The sequence below is a fragment of the Amblyomma americanum genome, chromosome 3, assembly GCF_052857255.1.
Source record: "Amblyomma americanum isolate KBUSLIRL-KWMA chromosome 3, ASM5285725v1, whole genome shotgun sequence".
Taxonomy (NCBI): Eukaryota; Metazoa; Arthropoda; class Arachnida; order Ixodida; family Ixodidae; genus Amblyomma; species Amblyomma americanum.
In genome coordinates this window covers 47,917,631-47,938,709 of record NC_135499.1, presented here as the reverse complement: position 1 = coordinate 47,938,709, position 21,079 = coordinate 47,917,631, and the positions used below count along the sequence as shown (strand labels likewise).

Genomic DNA, 21,079 nt, shown 5'->3' with positions numbered 1-21,079 from the left:
AGAATTAAAGGAAAAGCATCCATGCTAACTTATCGCACTTCCCAGGTGGTACCTACTGAGAACTGGTGCTCATTTTATTCGGACGGCAGCGCCCGACACCTTGCCAGTATTGATCGTGTCTATGCAGGCGTTTCATTGTCCATTATCGCAGTTCGGGTTCCCAAGGGCACTAAAAGAGACCGGTGAAGATGTTCGAACGATAACGATGCAGGAGTGGAAAGGTCCGAGATAAGGCCATGCGATCTGGTCAGTCACTAAAAACGTGTCGTGCATGTCGAGAGAAAAAAAAAGCAAATGACCTTTGGCTGGCGTACTCTATCTGCCTGCCTTATCGCCTGTCCTGGAAATTGTGAATCTCATGGGAACAAATAAATCTGCTCGGGAAAAAGTAAAGCTGTTCCGAAACATATATAAGAAGCCTTCCCTGTTTTATAATGTTGGAACTTGCGTGCGTCTATATCCGTCCCAGGTATCCGCAGAACTTGAAAGCCACGAGAGAAATGAAGACCCTAGTTGTTGCGTTCTTTACATTTGTGGTTTTCGGTGCTATACATTGTGAGGCGTTCAGAACCTGGAAATGGACAGTCACAGCAGGTTTGTAGAAAACAACGCTGTTTTTCTAATACTCTGCATTTAAGAACAAACTCAAATTAAATGATTAATCTTATTTATGAGCAACCTTTCTTCTATGTCTGATATTTCAACGATAATTTATATTTTGCAGAAATTCTTGAAATTTATCTAAGACAAAACCTCTCTTAAAGTATTTGCATTGAAACTGAAATTATTACCTTTAGGCACCTTCTTTTTCTTCGAAAGGGGAGTTGTTGAAAACAATACTTCTCTTCCAGGCCTTTAACACTTCACTTGCACTTGTGCATTCTTATTTCTCCGCTCCTTCACCCATCTTTTAAAAAACTTCATTCACCGTCATCTCTCATTAAGGCAGAGGAAATGCAGTCCAAATTTGTTCACTTTTTTTGGGAGGAATTGAGCTTACGTGTTTTTGATACGCTAAAGGTCTATTAAACTGCGGTTGTTAGAAATAACATTGCTCAAAGGATGGAAACATTCATCGTTGGTCATTCCTATAAGAATAAGCAAGTATCGAACTATATGCACAAGAAGATCTTCTCATTCATTTTTGTTCTCCAAGCACTGCGTTTTAGTTCAAATGATGCCTAACGTTACCGACGTATGCTGTCTTTATCTTCCGATGTGAAAGCTGTAAGGAAGGGGGGAATAAAATCTGCGCAGCTATAATTTGCGTTTCGCGATGTTCGTAATTATTGCTTCTGCCCTTTTCTCTTCACTAAATGTGAGGACCTTTCCGCCAGCCAGTTTGCCAAATAATTATTAGCCACGTGTGTGTTTGGTCGCCTCTAGCTTGAGGCCTCCTGCGTTGGCATCGGTTGAAACAGACATGCTTGGACATGACTAACATCCGCACAGGCGGATAATTTATTTGAAAACCGCCCCTGCCTTCTCCTCCAGCCCTTTTTTGTATATTTAGTTAGTTGTGATTCTACCTAATTTCGCTTACAGCCGCTCCTTGTAGTTTCTCAATAGCCCATTTAAAGCAGGCACTGTATAAGGGACGTCGTAGAGATATAATTTCTGCGGTAGAGCAAATGTCGTTTCCAATAGCTATCGCGCGCATAGACAGGTGGATTCGTGTTGTGCAATAAGCCTCAGCCGTAGAGGGACCTGCGAATGACTGAGTGGCTGCTGTTTTCTTTGGATATGGCTAACGGGATAAAATAGTTTAGGGTGGCTTAAGAACGCTCTACTCACCAGGAGTACATTATGCGGTATGTCGCTATTCTTAGGCCAGAAGGACGCTGAGGAGACAAAGGGTTTTCTTTTTTTAATAGAGGACCCAATAACAATAGTTCCCTCCATATTTTTGTCCATTTCCAAGCCTCGGTATGCGTGTCATGACGTTAAGAATAATACAATAACGACACCAAACACTGTGTTCCTTTCACTAAAGCGGTCGTGTCTCTGGCTGCGGGACTATTAGAGGTTCGAGCAGGCGGCATTCGAGAGAACGAACCTGCGACGCACATTAACCGGCGGCAACTTTAAAGCACAGGATGTGGTTCAGATAAGGCAACTAGACTTTGTAATGCGAGATTCTTGAATGTTGATACTTTGCCGGAGTGAAAAATAAAGCGCACGTAACTAAACTTTCAGGTTTGCTCTTATTCCTCCCGGTTACCAAAGAGCAATTCTGAGAGTTCTACCACAGAATGCACACATTGCGCGCAGAATTTCTGCACAAATTCTGAAGCATCGATTTACCTGCTATTTCACTTAGTAGTCCTTGTGCTTTTTAATCTTTTTATGCTAAAATTAAATTTATAATTAAAGAAACATTGAAATATAGAGACTCAGCCTTTTTCGAAGATATTGAGATTGCTGACTCTAACGTATGCGAAAAATTTAGTGATAAATTTCGTTGATACTCTCGCCGGTCACTAATCTTCTCTCGAAAGCAAAACGGGGGACAAGGTTGTAGCGCTTTCACCGAGCGAATGAGAATATGCTCTCTGCTGTGCCTGCTGATTCTCAGTGCTTAGAATACAATGTCCTGAAACAGCTTTCCGCGCGCACTGTCTTTTCAGGAGAGTGCCACTACAAAGGACATGCGATCCGAAACGGGGAGTCGAAATCATTGCTGCTGCCGTGCGTCCAAGCTACGTGCGCCCATGGCAGGGTGGAGGTTGAGCAGTAAGTACAAATGTTGAGCTGCAGATATATGTGCTGTAGTCATGCGTGCACTTTAGGGAATAACTTCTTTTTTGCGGTTTATAGAACTGTTTTATCTTCCGGTTGCCTTTTAAATGCGAAGAACTATTTTCTTCAAGCAACCATTTATTGTTTTCGAGTATTTTTTTCTTTCGCCTTCTGCACGCGTGGGCAAAAAGTAGTTTTGATTGATATTGTTTGCTCCTATGCATGTCTATCATGCAATGCATAAACTGCCACTTTCTTCGCGGCCGGTGATTAGCCTAAGGAAAGAGAAGATGGCAATACATTTCCTATATACATGAAAGTGATAGGATGATATCACATATATTAGCCTTTTGTTGCTGCATGCCCTTGTTTATAAGTCATTATCTAGAAAGACCTCATCTCGTTATGGAATATATGTTAACGTTGGGGTGCTTTTATTTTTCTGATTTTTCGAGCTCAGTTTTGATACCTCTTTATTAAATAATTTATCTAAATAGTAATGTATTGGTAGGGATTACATTCTGATTCCTTCTCCCTGCAGCTGCGAGCCACGACCAAGTTTAACGATGGACAAGCGCTGCTTCGAGTACCCAGGACTCGCTGCTGCTTACCCATCTTGTTGCCCAACCTATGCCTGCATGTAGGATGCCGCCTCACGTGGTTACTAGCGGGACTTAGATGGAGGATGATGGAAAGTGAATTGCAGGAGGATGCAGCCAATGTCCATTGCGTTACTAGATACAATACAAACTCAGCCAAAGTATGCAGTTTATTCGTTCTGATTTCTAAATCTCGCTCCTTACAGTCGCTTTGCAATTTAGAGTAAAATGCATGTGTATCATACAATGCATAAACTGCCATTTTCTTTGCGGCCAGCAAAGAACGACTATGACCTTGCGAAGTGCTGGAGTCAGCTCAGCACATTTTTTTTTGAGGCACAGAGTCGCTAGATTTAAATAAAGGAGTGACCCATACAAATAGTCTATACATCAAGAGAAGACATCGTACCAAAAAGTAAAAGAAACCAATGACGATATTTCTTCAGATTTTTAGTCAACAGATAAACATTAGGAGGGTCCTACCAATATCGGTCGCCGATAATTTAGTCCACTCGATTTTACGGTTCTAAGAAATGTGGAAATTTAAGCGTATCATGTAGAGTACGACCCTCCAGGGTAATTTTTTCTTTTTTAAACTTGAGCTTGTGTACACGATGTGAAGAGGTTCACTTTCATAGTGAAACTGAATCACCATAGGTTTTCATTGAAGAAAGGTTTACAGCACACATCCCGTGCAGGCCATTTGTATTGAAAAAAAATACGATTAGGAAGAACCTGTCAACTTTTCTGAACCACTAAAATGTTCCAACCCTCTTTCCTTCCCTTGTACAAGAGACACCGCACATTCTGCGAATTATGTAGTAGCTTCATTACGCAACCATTATCCCAACGGATATCACACTGGTTACACTTGATGTCGCACGACGAAAATGTTCCAACCCTCTTTCCTTCCCTTGTACAAGAGACACCGCACATTCTTCGAATTATATAGTCGCTTAGTTACGCAGCCATTATCCCAACGGATATCACAGTTGTTACACTTGATGTCGCCACTTTGTACATAAATATTGTAAGGGAAGAATTCAAGGGAGACGTTTATTCCAGCCCGCAGGCAAAGACGTGCTCCCAGCGAACAGCACCAAGCGATGACGATGGGAATGTACAGTGCATGAAAAGAGGATGAAGTCGCAGCCAGAGAGGCGACGACGACGAAAGCGCAAAAAGTGCTCACAATATTCTCATAAATGAAGAGGTCCACACACTCTCGAACGCTCTATCTCAAATCCACACACGCATGAAACTGAAGTGTTTCTCTGCCTGCTTCAGTTGGCATTCATGCTCAACTATATTGAGTATCTCGACCTTCTTGAATTGGTACTCACGCTCAACTATTTTGAGTTCTTTTATAACTTTCAAATATTTGGATAAATCATCATCAGTTATGGAAACATTTCTGTGGAATTAGTGGAGTCTAAATTTAAAAATTCATTAAAAAAACACTCATAAATCTGCGTCAACATACACGACATTTTTATGTAATGACAACATTGATCTGAGACCTCAAAACTCTTCGTCTTGTACCTTAATTCGTTGCACCCTAGAATTAAATTTACCTTTCACTACTCTAAACCACGTCAATTATTCGACACTACCGTATGTTTAGAAAATAGCCAGCATAAAACCACCCTCTACAGGAAGCCTACAAACCGACGGCAACACTTAGAGTTCACTAGTTATCTTCCAAGACACTGTAAGCAAGGCATATTTATAGGACAGCAACATGCGTAATTATGCGTGCCAATGACGACGATTATTCGAAAAACCTCTTGTTATACAGCACCGTAATTTGAGAGAAACCATGCCCAACCTTCGTTAATAATGCTTTTCAACGAGAAAGCAGTCTAAAATGAGGCGGTCTACATAAAATAAAATTAATGGTGAGCAGCCTGCTGCACTTATAACGAAAACACGAACACCGTTCCGACATAGCAAACGTTCTGCAGAAATACCACCCTATTCTGTCAACGTTTTTTTTCAAGAAAATATTTCTCGACCCATCAAGGGTAACACACAGACGCAATACAAAACTGAGTGGTATCGTGGTGCACGCTAGGCTCGATAAAATACCCCGGTCGACAGTAAGCTCACGCTCTCGACCTAGATGCAAGACAAGCAAGCATTTTCAAAGCGACGCTACTGTTAGAAACGTGGCAAGCGATTTCATCCTAGATATAACGGCTGTCGTTAACAGCCCATCGTCACTAATGTTATCTGCATGGTTTAATGCTTCGCTTGTAAGAAACAACATAGCGCACAAACGGGGCCATCAATAAGTTTCAGACTAAACGGAAATTAAGCTGACTGAGCAAAGATCGCACAGAAGGCGATGTCGGAACATTTTATTGAACCTTGTCTAAACTTCAATGCACTTAAACTGTCTATTCATCAGCCAGGCTTCAAATCGGAAAAAGATGGAAAATACAGAGAGACATTGCGAATCCACAAATTTAAAACATTACAACAAGAAGGGCTGAACATACCGAGAGGAAGCATGTAATCTCTCAGGTTCACTCCGGCACTGGCGTGATTCTTTAAAAATGTCTTGCGCTTCGTCAGAGCATTTCCCAGTACATAATATCGCCACTTTCAAAGTCAAAGTCAAAGCATTCCTTGTTTACAGCCGTTGGCGAGTAGGAAGGCCCCGTGAAATATAAAATACACGAGAGGAATAATGAGCAACCGGAATAAAATACGCGTGTGACAAAATAGACACTTGAAGCAAAAATTCATAGCTAGGAATAAGCTAAGAGGGCGCTCGGCTACTGAGCCGGAGTACCCGGGATCGAACCCGACCGTGCCGGCCGCGTTTCGATGGAGGTGAAACGCAAAAGGCGGCCGTGTGTTGCGCGATGTCAGTGCACGTTAAATAATCCCAGGTCGTCGAAATTATTCCGGCGACCTCCAATACGGCACAACTTTCTTCCGTTCCTCTTTCACTACCTCCTTTATACCTTCTGTGATGGCGCGTTTAGGATGTCCGTCGAAATATGTGAGACAGTTACTGCGTCATTGGGTTTTTCTAAAAATGCCAATTTTCAATGTCATTTTTCATGGCGTTGGATTTCAACGTCAGTGAATACTTTTTGCCGTTTAACACATTATCTGCGGAAGCATGAGAAGTTGCCCCCTCTGGCCTTCCACCAATGGGCGAATACTCCTGCTTTTCGATTTGAAATGTTTGAAGGTTCTGATGGCGCCGTGTGCGGTCCACCGCAGCCAGCACTGGACTCCTCGGTGAACAATAGCTGGTCTCCAGATAAACTATCTGTCATAATTTATTGCCTGCACTCTCTCTATGTCTGTCGGCTTCGAATCTAAGGGCACACGCTGTTGAACGCAAGCCATGGGCGGTTACGTCAATGAGGCTTTTCATTATCTGTTTCCGGACTTTTCTGTATTGCGCATATATAGAAAAATCCAGTTTACTTACATGGTTCACGAAGTCTTTCTTATTAAAAGCTACGCGATGCTGCAATAGGCGAGAGTCAGGCATCAATCCCGCTTCAATTCCGCAGACGCGTCTTCTCTCGTTAATAACGGATGGGTCCGCGCTAAAAGGAGCAAACGGGCACGAAAGCACGCTTTGAGCACTCAGTTGCACTCAATGCTCTGGCCATGTAATTCACAAATTGGGACAGATTGCCAGAAAGAGTCAAAGATGTAATCACGGGAAGGAGAAGGTTATCTGAGAAGGGCTTCTGGCTGACCGGCTGGGGCAGGGCCGCGACTTCGATGGAATCGGGTGGGGCCGCATTCTTGAGGCAGAGCTATGCCTGGGCTTTTGCAGGGACAGTCATTGAGAGCATCCATTCACTGAACTCACTTCGATGCCCGGAACGAGAAGACCGTTTGCAGGGCTCACAGCGTTTTAAAGCGAAAGCCTTACTAGGGTATTTCGGAGGGGATCGTGTCCGCAGCTCTCTGCGGCGATGTCGGCAGTTATTAACTAGGAAAAGATAGAGTCATAAGAGTGACCATATTAGATAGAGGATGAATTGAAAATAGTGGGCAATAAATTTGCTAGAAATCAAATCTTTAGTTAATTAGAGCCAAAAATGCCAAAGAAACTTCGAAATAGCGCGGATGTCGATATAGTGAGCGGGCGAAAAAATTGCAGTGGACGGCAAAATAGTGAAAATAAAGTTATAGATGAATTGAAATGTCTGATAAGTGATAATGAATTGAAAAGGTTGATTGTCGTGGATTAGTTAGGTAATTAATTAGGAGCAAAAGTCAATGGGCGGCTAAATAGGTTGGACGGGCCCGCATATAGTAAGTGACGGCAAGCAACCGTGGCGCCAAATTTGAACTTCCAAAATGGGTGATAGAGACCTCTGCGGTGACGGCGCAGTAGTGCCGGCAAGGGGGAGACTCTCCCTCTGGCTGAGCCCCTGCTCCGATGTTCATGTTGGTGCAAATAAGGTCTTTCTCTCTCTCTCTGAAAGATGTATGATCAGAGTAAATGTGGGTAATTGATTTAATAAATCGCCTATGATTGGAAAATTAACTAAAGTCCAGTATCGTAATCGACAGTGATAACTGCTCAAGTGAATTAAGGTATATTGTGTATATGACCTCTCATGGAATACCCATGTTAATCATCTTAAATTAACCCTGTCTCGCACCATTGGATGTATATATAGAGTACATCTGATACCCAGACGCTTAAAACAAACCTTATACTATTCCCTGTTATACTCCAAAATGAGCTATGACATCTTAATTTGGGGTACGACAACAAGTACTAACTACTACAAACTTGACCTATTACAAAAACGAATGTTACGCATACTAGAAAATTACAAAGGTCATAAGCAGTCTTTGAGAACACAACCACTATTTATCAAATATAATATGTTAAAGGCTTACGAAGTGTACCTCTTCAAACTATTTCAATGGATTCATAGACACAAGCTACATAGTTACCCAGTATATAGTCCCAGTTCTTACAACTTTCGTAACCCAAAACGGAAAATGCCTTAAGTTAGAACTAACTACGGAAGGCAAACATTGGGTTTTCAAATAACTAATGCCTTGAACAGCAAAGATTTACAGTTGAACTTCGATACAGGTCTCCAGGCTTTTAAAAAATACTGCAGGAAGCTTCTTGTGAACAGTGATATTAAATTTTCATTAACGTAAATTATTGCAAAAGTTTGTACATGCATTCTCGTATTCTCTCTTGCCATATCCCTGTCATTACCCGCAATTTTCTGTACTGTCTAAAACACTGCCATAGTGTCTCGGCTGCCCAATCAATATCATGGTTGCGCGTGATTGTGCGGTGACTGTTGGTTTGAAACCAATATTTTGCGCTTTATGTTCCTGTTGCAGACATGTTGCTATTTACCATTGAATTATTGCATTGTTTTATACTTATTATTGTATTGCTAACAAAAGAGTTTGTGATGACATGCTCTTCTCGAAAAGACTAGTCCCTTACAATTGCAACATCGACTGCTGTCCGAACATTATCATCTTTTTTGTTCACATTGTGTAAGGGGGCCGAGGCCTTTGTCAGGTGCGTGGACGCCTTTAGCCTGGACCCCCTCTTAGACTGTGTCTAAGGAAACAATAAAGAAAGAAAGAAAGAAAGAAAGAATTAGGAATTCAATAAGTGAATTGGGTGAAGTTTGAATTTATATGAATTAATGCGAATTTAGCGTGCATTATGTTGAAATTAATGTGAATAAGATGTGAATTAAGAGAGGCGGCGAATATCACAGAGATTCAAAGTGAAGCATAGAGGGGTAAAGAGGGCCAAGGAGGCGTCAATGCTTTCGCAATTCATGCCAGGCTGCCGGGAAAGGCAGCGAGAACATTCAGATACTACTCGCGACGCTCGCCGGAACCAAAAGAGGCTCTCACTTGCTGTTTGGAATTACCTAGCCGTCTAGTTGGCACTGGGTTTCTGCTTCGGTTTCCCGCGTGAGCGAGCTTGACCCCCTGCCCAGCCGTCGCTAACCACACGAGTGATTGTCGACACCGTTGAGACCGAAGGCCAGGAAAAACGTGTTTTCCGCAGCGGTAACTTTAAAAACAGATAATGCATGTTGTTAGTAATATTTGGAGTGTTCTGGTTTATTCTGAAGTGAAATATCTTGTCACTAAGACATAATGTTCTAAACAACCCAGCTGACTATGGAAAACCACGGAAAATTGCCTGCGCGCAAGGGTTTGGCTTCGCCTCGCAACTCTAGCTGCGTGTTTGTCAGAAAGCTCAATTCGCTTCAAACAATACCGCTGTGTGTGTTCTCAAAGCTGTGAACTGAAAAAACACGCCGCATTACCTTTTAACTCCAGAGCTTTCGCTAAAAGAGAATAGCCGCTTCTCATTCACAATCCTGTTTTCCCTTCTTCATGGCTAAGCTTCTGTAAAAGCAAAGCTTCTGTAAGGCTCTCTATTGTAAAACTCTAAAAGTCGCGTTGCCGAGGAGAAGAATTCTATGCTGGATTACTTTTTTTAGAAGGCAGAAAGCGGTAAATTACGAAAAATCAGCCCAGTTCAGACCCGAATTTTATGATTCCGACCAGACACTATATAAACAAGTATGAGCACTTAATAGAGCTACAACGTAGAAGAAATTGAAGGTAAAATGTTTAGATTGATTACCGCATTTGACTGGGCGATAAATGGAACCGGAGCTTTTAAAGCTTGGTCGGACTGAAAATTAGAAAAATATTACTACCTTCATCCATTTTGCCGATTGAATCGGTTACGTCAGGATTTTTCTTTTCGAAAATCGCAGAGATTGATTTGCTTATTTTATTCCCCTTTGGTCCTCAAAGTAAAAGGCATCGCTTGGAAACGCTACTTTCTAAATTAAGCGCGAACAATTGTTTATCTGGGGAGGTGCTCACGCTTATATCTCATTCAGGTTTTTGCGAACAACGCGAGCGAGCACCAAATAGTTTGAAGAAGGGTACTCCCGCCTTACTTGCAAGCCACTGCACAAAACCTGGCGTTGTATAAGCCGTTTGGTTCGGTTTCCGCAAAATGTGTCAAAGTGAACAAATGGCGTGATTCTATTAGCATATGCTGAATTAATACGATGACAATGCGTGGCACATGATTACAGCGACTGACAGGCGAGATTCATAGGGTTCCATTATTTTAGTTTTTCGAAACACTTCCTGAACTCTGAATCTTTCCTGACAATAAAGTACCGGGAATTACCATAATTTAATTTCTGAATTGAGGGTTGTCCACTGCGTGCCAAGGAGTAGATTGACGGTTCGTAATCCTAAAATGCGCGGCAGTCATAAATTAGCATGAACACATGCACACAAAGGGCATGACGATATAAGGCAAATGTCATCGCTGCCGTTGCTTAATTTCTCTGATCATGGGCTGAACAATTCAAGAAATATTATTTCGCGACGGACCATTAAGAATCAACTACGCGATAGTCGTGTGCACACAATATTATTAGAGCAAAGGCTTTTAGATCCACGATTTTTCATGTCAGTTCTCAGTAATGAGAAACCCGCCAACTTGTTTAACCCTCCGGTGAATTTAGTATATATATTTTTTAAGAAAGCAGCGATATGTTTACGCATGTATTTTTATTCAACAACTGGAGATAAGGCTCTGAAAATTTTATACCCTGAAATGAAGGAGTACCAGGCTCATAAGAAAAGTGGAGGGTCCCTATTTCTCGAAGTATTTGTCGAGGTGACTCAAGGCAGACCAGGCAACCAAAGAGAGCACACTTTGGGCAGTGCCAGCTGCTGACCCTCTTCGACAAAATGATAATTGACTAAAAAACTGGAGCGAGACATTTAGGTTACCGAATTTTCTGTGCGGAACGTACAGCAAAAATATTCGGCAGGACAAAATAAATGCTCAAACTTCTGAAGCCCTTAATTTTATTTGATAAAAGCGAAATCAGAAAAGGCTAATTTGAACTATGTAGTATTAAAAATATACGTGCGGCAAGAGCGAGTAATAAACCAATTCCATCAGTAAGCAGCCCGTATATTGTGCAGGACGACATTAAAGTAGCGACTCTCGCTGAGTTTTTGTACTTTGAGGTAAAATATTATTACCTGACGGCAAGCCAATGAAAACAACATGAAGGACGGCGATAGAATGATTTTTAATGAATGGGGGCCTGGCACGAAATCTTACGCTTGGGCGACAAGAAATTTCGTCGCCCATAGTCCGTCGCAAGACCCGGAACTACCGAGTGGTCGTTTCGACCGCGAACTACAATAATGGCACAGACGATGAAACGCAGTACATGCCGATAGGCGTGGCCATATCGCGTGGCGAATGGTTTGCAAAAAAAGATTAATGGCTTGCTATCACAATGAGAGAGAGCAGCAGCTGACGAGCGAATGAAGCCAGGTAAGCGAAGACTGAAGGCCACTGGTCGCCGGAAGCAAACGCCAAGCCCCATGGACACTCCCAACAGCAGAGTCGGGGTTGCTGTATTCAGATCTGCGGGTGGTCTGCGGTGTCGCAGGTCAGAGGCGGCGATCTCGGATGAGTGGTGTCGTATTCACATCGTTGTGCCTTCAGGTCGGGGATGGGGGAGGGGTGAAGGAAAGGGGAAAGGGACCTGTCGGGTCATATGTGGCAGGTTGCTGCAATGCCGGGACGTGCGAAACTACGAGCACTCAACGGCTCCGAAGCTCCACTTCCACAAGGTACTTCCAAGTCCACCAGGGACTCGGACGATGAAGGTACCCGCCGCCACACACCAAATGTAACGTGATGGCAAAATGATCAAGACAGAAAATGAAGAATGGTGATGGAAGGATTTGTGATGGCTGAAGGCCTGGCTCGAGCGCTCCAGCCCGCGCGACTGCACACTTCTTTGCCATCTAGTACGTCACAATATCAACGAATTGCCTGAGTGAGGTAAACCATGAGCTCCCAAGGAAGCTCAATAATTCTCGCCTGGAGCTAATACGTCATTTACATAGAAGCTTGTGTTGTATACAAGGACAGGCCTGCATATGAAAATGAGTCAGGCGGACATTTCCTTACGCTTACGGCGCGTGTCTCGCCAAACCTTCAACATCTGCCCTAAAGTTTCTTCAAGGCTACAATGTGCGCTCATATCCTTTGTATTTACGGGCTATTGTATGCACAGTACAAACGTTCATGCATAAGTATTCACATCGCTGCCATATGAAGCGCAGCTGTAAATTTTTTTTCGATAATAGACCCCCTTGAAAAGAAGCTGCTAGGATGATATGGCTCCATTGAGCACTAATAAAAGTTAGCGTTACTTCAGTATTATAAAACCTTGCGGACAACACAGCTTATTGCAAAATTCTCAGAGAAATCTCGCACACATATACTCTGCGCAGAAACCTCCGATATATGACGAAGGTGAATTTAGGTGTAGTATTCGTGCATCTTCAGTATTATCAATGCTTGCGGAGAGCATAGCTGACTGCAAAATTCTCAGCAAAATCTCGCACAGATACGCTCTGCTTAGGTTTAGAATTCCGTTCACAGAATGAGGCATTGTCGAAGTCTTGCCGATGTTCAAGAAACTAAATGTTTGAGCTTGGATAGCATCGTTAGAAACAAAATATTGCGACATGTTCTTTCGTACTCTTTTTCACCTCCATTAGAGACTTGTTTCAGATCATTTAGAAAAAAATGGGGATAAAATTATTTTCTTCTTGATGTTCGAAAATTCAAGATTTAGATCAAAATGTTTTGTTTTGCTACAATATATAACGATGAAAGTCGTCACATTCTTGTCGCACCTCGATTCTTGTCTATTGTGCGAATTTCAAGGAGATGTACTTTATATTTGCGGGGAAAAAATTCCTGAATATAGCCTATTTGAGACTCTTGTCGTCTTCGAAATTTTTTCTAGTAAGCGACAACTTCTTCACAACGGCGGAAATGAGCCTGACATTCTCTTTTACTTGTACATTTACCAAACAAATTTTATCATTCATGGCTTTTATATCTCGGTTCTTACGCCACTGCAAATTTTCAAATTTGAGCTGTGCGTGAAAACGTAGCCTCTTTCACGACGCCGATTCCAATTCTTTTCTCCTGAAATATTAGCACCTTCACAATACAAAATTACCCGTTGGCATACTGAATGATGTTTGCACAATATGTAAAATAATCGATCTTATTAAAATTTGAAATATTTGGGCAGTTTGATCTCTCGAGAAATCACCCAGTGCCAAGTTCGTTGAACGTGCGGAACTATTTCTTTATTATCATCCCTATAACTTGTAAGAAGATATTTCCTGGTCAAAGTGACAGACGTCTGACTTATTGTCCCTGTGAAGACTGCAAAATTGTGAACGATATCGGTGGAAGGCACCCTGATGTGCATTGCAAGGATTGTTTCTTATTTCAATTGCAGAGCCCAGTGCTGATGGTATTAACTAACGCAGTTCGGAATCTGAGTGCGGACCTCTCGGCCAAGGCGGCACCATGGTCATCCACACTAGCTTAGCTGAAAGCGGGCACGTGAAATAATTAAGGAGATAGTAAACACTTTTAGGTATACCAGATTGTGAAAGTTCTCTACTGCTGTATTTCGGAAACAGGTGGAATGCTTCCGCGTCACTTATATAGCTTCTTGTGCATAATGTGAGGCCTTGAGAAACATTTGTAGTGCACTCCAATGTTAAGGACAACCTGTTGCTGGTAAATGGTCATATGTCTACGCTTTTTATTCGCTCACATCGGCTAGTGTTGTAAAATTACATGGAGGTTCATGCAACAGTGCTACCATCATTAAGAAACGCAGAGTCGTAAACTATCAGTAAAAAAATATGTTACATGATGTACCCGCCGCGGTGGCTCCGTGATTAAGGCGCTCGGCTACTGAGCCGGAGTTGCCGAGTTCTAACCCGGCCGCGGTGGCTTCTAGTGATCGTTGGAGACTTCAATGCTCCCAGCCTTCACTGGGGCTATCACTTCGAAAAGGCAAGAGGACGTAAGCTAGCGGAGCTCATCTCCACCATTAGCCTCACGTTGCTCATGGACGCGGCGTATCCCACCCGAGTGGCAAACTCGGTAACCCGCGGCACGTATCCTAACCTTTTCTCGTTAAAAATGCTAGAGAAGCTGCCTGGGAGAACTTGGAAGGTTTTCCAGGAAGCGAGCACTGCCTTCTACGGGTTGCACCCGTGGCAAAGGCAGCGCGCAAAAAATGGGGTAGGACAAGCTGACCGATTGGCACAAATTCCGAAATCACACAATCCCCCCGTACTCTTTTCCGGCGGCTACGCGGAGTGGGCTAACCACCTACACAACACTGATAAACAACACGTCACTACACTACAAACCATGAAAGAGATCCCCTCTGTAGACACTCACCTCCTGCATTTGTGGGAGGCGCGCCGGAGCTCAACTAAACTGTCGAAAAAGCAGAAAACTAATCGCTAACTACGCGCCCGCATTCGCCAACTCACAGAGCAGGCTGCAACGTATGCAGCCGAACTCTCAGAATCAAATTAGATAGCACGGTGCGACACCGCAGCGCGCCAGATGAGCTCGAAGGGGACATGGCGTCTCTTTCGCAGTCTTGTAGACCACTCCCAAACGAGAGGAAAGGCGCAAAAGCAGCTCTGGCGGGCTCTGCATTAGACTCCTTAGGAGAGCGGGCCAGCGGCCAGCGGAGCGGAGCGGACGAGAGAGGACGCCAGCGCGCATGCGCAGAACGCTCAGTCTGCCAGCGGTCTTGCGGCGCTTCCCGCTCGCCCGCTCGTCTGGTCTTCCCAGCGGTGAGTGCCGAGCGAGTGAGCATAGTCGAGGACTAACATGGCGGCCTCCAGTGCGAACGTTGGCGCGTCGGCTTCATCGAGCACGGACGCGGCACAAGCACACCTGCAAGCAAAGAAGCCACGCAAACGTTTTAGCGCGCAAGATCTTTGCCTTCTGCGGAAAGTGGCAACCAGCGGTCGTGATTCGCGAACTCACGCTAGTTTACACACAGCGCAACAAAAAACAGCTTGCGGCGTGGGGCTTCGGCTTGAATTGACCATCACAGTGCCAAGCGTTTTTTTTTTTTGCAACATGACATACATTAATACATAAATTGAATTATAAGGACTACTAATGTGTAAATATATACCAGAAACACAAGTAATGCCTTTATTATGCAATTTTGGTACAGTAACAACAACAGCGATACATATTCGTTTCAGCGTAACTCCGCTTTTCACCAGTAGGTGGGGATGCACAGGGAAGTGCATAGAGCAGGCTTTGGCGGAGGATTTTCACGAGAGGCCATCCATTTTAATGGAAGGCTAGGAGCTGAGATTGGCTGACGCCTGCCAGGCAAGACAGTAGCTTTTTTAGGGGGCACGCTGCGGCTCATGGCGTTGGGGTATGGAGAAGCAAGGTACAAAATATAACTCTGGAGGATGACGCCAATAAAATGGCCACTGGGAGGTCAAGGAAGAAAAAAAAAAGAAATTTAACACCAGGATCAGGTACATAATTATGCGACGCGGTAGAAAAAGAGCGAAGTGATGAGAAATACAACAGCAGTTAAAGGACGAAGAACTAGGTGTATACGCGCTATGCGAAACACATCTCAGGGATCTAGAAGACCCACCATTGATTGATGGCTACGTCTGGAAAGGGAGCAACAGAACAACGACGGAGAGGAAGGGAGGATGGGTAGGTATGCTGATACATCAAGGAACAAATTGGCAAAGAATACAGTCAACTTGCAAAGAACATGTCTGGGTATCAGGTACAATTACCGGTAAAAGGGCATGACTAGTAGTAGTTTATTTAGGGACAAGGGAAAAATGTAGGCAAGAGAACAATTATCTACTTAAGTGTCTCAATGACGATATACAGCAGTTTGGAGAATGTGCCGATATTATCCTTCTGGGTGACATGAATCTGGATCGATACACAGATTGTAAAGGGAAGTTGATGCTAGACTTATGTGAGCGACACAACCTAGTTATCGTAAATAGAGAAATAAAGTGTGAGGGACAAATCACGTGGGAATCTCGCAACAGGCAAACGACCATTGACTACTGCTTAATGTCGCAGGGGACCTACAGCAAGCTCGAAGTAATGGAAATGGACGAAGAGGGGAAGTTCAGCCTCGGAAAGGATCATAAGCGTATTAGTCTACAGTTGGGAGCCCTGCTCAAAAGAGAAATGAAGAGAAGTAAAAAAGAGTACGCAAAATTAAATAACGAACAAATAGCGCTAATAGCGGCCGGCATAGAAGAAGCAAAAGTGAAACATCCCATAGAAAAATGGAATTTTAATCACTTAAAAATACTGATTTGTACAAAAATAAAAGAAGTAAGAGGAATAAACCGCTAGAGAGGAAAAAGGAAGCCACGAAGCTGGCGGAGTAAGGTAAATAGCGAGGCCATCGAATAACGACGGCTGGCATCACGGAAACACAGAGAAGCAAACAAGGCGCAGTTATCTGAAAAGGAAATAGGCCAAAAATGGTAATCGTATCGACCAAAGAAACCACAAGTGCAGGCTCTCGTCCAGGCTAAAATAAAGCAGTCCTCTGATCGCTGGCTGGCGGAAGTTCGCGATGCAACTAGAGGGTGGTCAAGAAAATTCTGGAATCGTATAAGCTAGCTGGGTAAAGCGAATCACAGAAAGCAGGAACAGATTCACCATGCCGAGGGGAAATGTTTATTGGGAGATGACGCTGTGAACTACATTGGGTCAGTTATAGCTCAGTCATTTAGGCAAGATGATAGGGTAATCGCCCCAAATGAGGAAGCTACACAGGATAGCACAATAGAAAACAGCTTAGAACTGACCAATCTTAAATGGAAAAAGACGAAAACAACTATTCCAAAATGCACATCCTAAGTGATAGGCGAAATTCCAATCAACTTAATGAACTTGGCCCAATAGGCAAGGAAACGCTATTAGAAGTATTGGAGGCAGTCATAACAAATACGCAAATTTCGCGCAGCTTGAAACAGAGTAAAATGAATTTGATTTATAAAGAGAAAGCCGATAAGACGAACATAAAATTCATCAGACCGATTACGATATCATCAGTTGTATACAAGCTGGCGATGCAGGCGGTGAAATGAAAAATGCAGTCATGGGTAGAAAGTAATAGAATACTGGGAGAACTTCAGGACGGTTACAGAAGGGGCAGGCGCTTAGATGGTAGCCTGTTTGTGCTTACCGAGTGTATAGTAATAGCTAAGGAGAAAAACAGACCTCTGTATTTAGCCTTCCTGGACATACGCGGTGCATAGGACAACGTTAACAGGGAACTCCTGTGGAACATATTAAAAGATGAGGGTGTCGGTCGTGAGGTAATTGGTTTTCGACATTAAATATATCGAAAGAATAAAGTTGAAATATCATGGGAAGGAATTAAGAGTAAAACTGTCGATGTACACAAAGGATAAAGGCAGGGTTGCCCTCTATTACCGCTGCTGTTCATGCTGTATATGATAAGTATGGAAAGAAAGCTACAAGGAAGTACATTTAGGTTATAATCTCTCGTACAGATTAGGCGGAAAGGTTTTTGAGCAACGCCTACCGTGTTTAAAGTATGCGGACGGTATTGTACTGTTAGCAGATAGCCAGGAAGATTTGCAAACTCTGGTTAATTGCTTAGAAGACGAAGGAGACAGTCTAGGTTTCAGTATTAGCGCAGCTAAGTCCGGTGTGATGATTTTCAACCGTACAACTGATCAGGAGCTTACAATACAAGGCCATGAAATACCCCGAGTGGCCGGATACAAATATCTCGGGATATGGGTAAACAACGGGCATATGTACAAGGAAAAGCACGAACAGTCTCTCATATTAAAATGCCGAAGAGATGCCGGGATAATGAAACATAGGGCATTGTGGGGGTGCAACAAATATGAAGCACTGAGAGGTATTTGGAAGTGAATAACGCTGCCGGGGCATACTTTCGGGAATACGGTTCTGTGCTTAAGTGCAGTTCTATCGAGATCGGAAGCAAATCAAGGAGCTGTTGGAAGATTAGCACTAGGTGCCCGCGGGAAAACCACAAACGAGGCAGTACAAGCGGATATGGGCTGGGCATCGTACGAAGCATGGGAAGCTCAGAGTAAAATACTATACGAACAACGCCTGAGGAAATTGAACGATAACAGGTGGGGAGCTAAGGTGTTTAAATACCTATACAGAAAGAGCGTTGACTCAAAATGGTGGAAAAGAACTAGGAAGCTAACCAGTAAGTATGCGAGACAGAAGGACGGAGAAAGAGAGAGCATTGAACGACAGGTTAATAACGCGGAAGGAAAAATTAGATAAATTCAATGGCAAAGAAGCATAGTGCAGAACTAGATAGATAGTGGAAACAGCAGATCAAGAAGGAAGCGTTTTATGATAACTCAAGAGACAGTACCCTACTCATTGAAGCTAGGTCAGGATGACTTTGAACGCGCAAATGCCAAAAGAAATTTAACGAAGTTGACACTTGTGCTGTGTGTGTGTGGTAAAACTGCAGAAAAAATAGAGCACCTCATGCTTAATTGTGATGGTGTCCATTCTGATGTCGATGCAGGCACAGTCAATCTTCCTGAGGCCCTAGGGTTTAGAGATAACAATAGTCATGTAACTAAATCTGCGGTGGAAATTAGTAAAAAGGGATTGGAAGATTGGTGGCTCAAAAACAGAGAGGTGACATAAGGTTAGAAGTGTAGGAAGACGTATTTAAAGAAAATGGCGAAATTTATTAATATACATAATATACAACGCAGTTAAACGAAAATAAAGGGAAAAAAGCTGATCATGGTGGATACTGCCATCACCCCGTTTCACAGGGGACGCTCCTACCTTCCATTCATTCCATCCATCCGCTACTACGCTAATTCGGGCGTTTTAGACGCTGCGCTAAAACTAATTACTCGCGCTACGTTCCGCTGGGGCTCCGCTCCTGTTCAACATAGCTATGATGCGCCTCACAAGCCAACTGGCCCGGGTAGAAGGCATTTTACAGGCGGTATATGCGGATGACATTACAATCTGGACCATCGATCGGAGCCTTGGGGACGTGGAGGACCGCCTTCAGCAGGCCGCTTCCATTGCCGATGCGTATGCTATTGACTGTGGGCTCCAAAGTGCTTCAGCAAAATCGGAGCTTCTGTATGTCAGAGCGAACCCAAAGGATAGGACAGCAATACACATCTCTCTGTCACGAGGTCCTATTAGAGAGTAGGCGAACAGGTAGGACGCATGATCCACCACGTTTCCAACAAGCGCGGTGGTCTGTGGGGCAGGGACGCGCTTCGGCTCGTCTATGCCTTCGTGACAAGCCGGGCCCTCTCCGCCGTGCACATTCGCATTAGTAAGAAAGACGGTGCGCGAATAGGCGCCATCATCCGCAAGGCAACTAAGCGAGCCCTGGATCTCCCGGTAGCTACCTCAAATGCCAAACTCAAGGCATGGGGGGGTGCTAAACTCCTACTAGGAGCTGAGGGAGGCCCACTTCGTGAACCAATACACGCAGCTGATGCAGGTGGCCCCCAGACGCCGCCTGCTAAGCCGCTTACACATCTAACACGATTGCACTCAAGAGGAAGCGGAGCTTATCCCGGAACTGTGGCGCCATATCTTCTCGGTCTCCCCGCTTCCCCGTAACATGGACGCCGACATGCATGAAATTAGACGACCAGCGCGGGCTCGGGCTCTTGAGAGACAACACGGCTCCCGACCCGGTGTAGATTACGTAGACGTTGCATGGCCATCGCCCACGGGATTTTACACGGCCGCTGTCGTTCACCAGGAAATTACGTCGCAAAGTTCTACTTCTATAGATATATGTGTTTCAAACCTGAATGCGTCAGATTATAAAGCAGGGGCATTATAATGCGACATCAGTGACCATCTGCCCATATTCTTTGCCACACAACACACCCTAGCCACGAACTATAAACGCAGCAGGCTTAAATATAGGGTGGTGAATGACTCCTCCTTAAGCTGTTTTCATTCTTTAATTGAGCGGGCTTACTGGTCAAATGTGTACCTACAGAAGGATGCAAATTCTGCGTACGAGGTTTTTTGTCGGGTTACAATGATGCATTTCCGCTGAGGGAGTACAAAAAATGCAACCGGAAAATTAAAAAGCCCTGGATATACTCCGCCTAACGAAAACGCATTACGAAGAAAAATAGTATGTTCCACAAATTCATAAAATCCAACGACTGCGACTTGTTCAAAGAATTTAAAAAATATCGCAATAAATAAACGCTGATATCAATAAAGCCAAACTTGCACATTATGAAACAATGTTTGCCAGGATAAGAACAGATCCGGCAAAGATCTGGAGGCAGGTAAATTACCTTACTGGCAGAAACCCATCACCGGATAAGGCTGACCAAATAGTAATCAATGACTCCATAGTAGACAAGACGCTAGCAGATGAGATTAACGAGTATTTCATTAATGAAGCCGTACCTCAGCCGTGTGTTCAACAAAGTGGGAACTACTGGCCTTCTCATCGAGTGAATTAATTCGTTTTGGAAGCCGTTACTGAAAGAGAAATCAATGCTCTTATAATACACCTGAAAATAATGTCGCAAGTGGGTATGATGAAATTAAAGTTGAACCTGTAAAACGAGTGTCATTAATAATCAGCCCTGTCCTAGCCTATCTCATTAATCTCACGTTTTCTACTGGAGTATTCCCGGATAAACTGAAGTTGGCCAAAGCTATTCCAATACATAAAGGAGGTAGAACTGACGATATTACGAATTACCGACCAATCTCAGTGCTACCGGTGTTTTCAAAGATT

General features: G+C 43.6%; 1 protein-coding gene across 1 annotated transcript; it reads left to right on the top strand.

Annotated features, from left to right (window-relative positions):
• The first annotated feature begins 440 nt into the window (after nucleotides 1-440).
• On the top strand, nucleotides 441-3,502 carry LOC144124574 (complement inhibitor CirpT2-like). Its single transcript, XM_077657318.1, has 3 exons — nucleotides 441-594; nucleotides 2,628-2,733; nucleotides 3,281-3,502. The coding sequence occupies exons 1-3, from the start codon at nucleotides 501-503 to the stop codon at nucleotides 3,381-3,383; spliced, it is 303 nt and encodes a 100-aa protein (XP_077513444.1). The 5' UTR covers nucleotides 441-500; the 3' UTR covers nucleotides 3,384-3,502.
• Nucleotides 3,503-21,079: the final 17,577 nt, after the last annotated feature.

Bases quoted from the DNA above. Each gene is read 5' to 3' on its own strand.
- LOC144124574 (XM_077657318.1), top strand. From the start codon at position 501: ATGAAGACCCTAGTTGTTGCGTTCTTTACATTTGTGGTTTTCGGTGCT. The intron at 595-2,627 runs GTTTGTAGAAAA...CTGTCTTTTCAG, and splicing joins GAAATGGACAGTCACAGCAG to GAGAGTGCCACTACAAAGGA. The intron at 2,734-3,280 runs GTAAGTACAAAT...TTCTCCCTGCAG, and splicing joins GGCAGGGTGGAGGTTGAGCA to CTGCGAGCCACGACCAAGTT.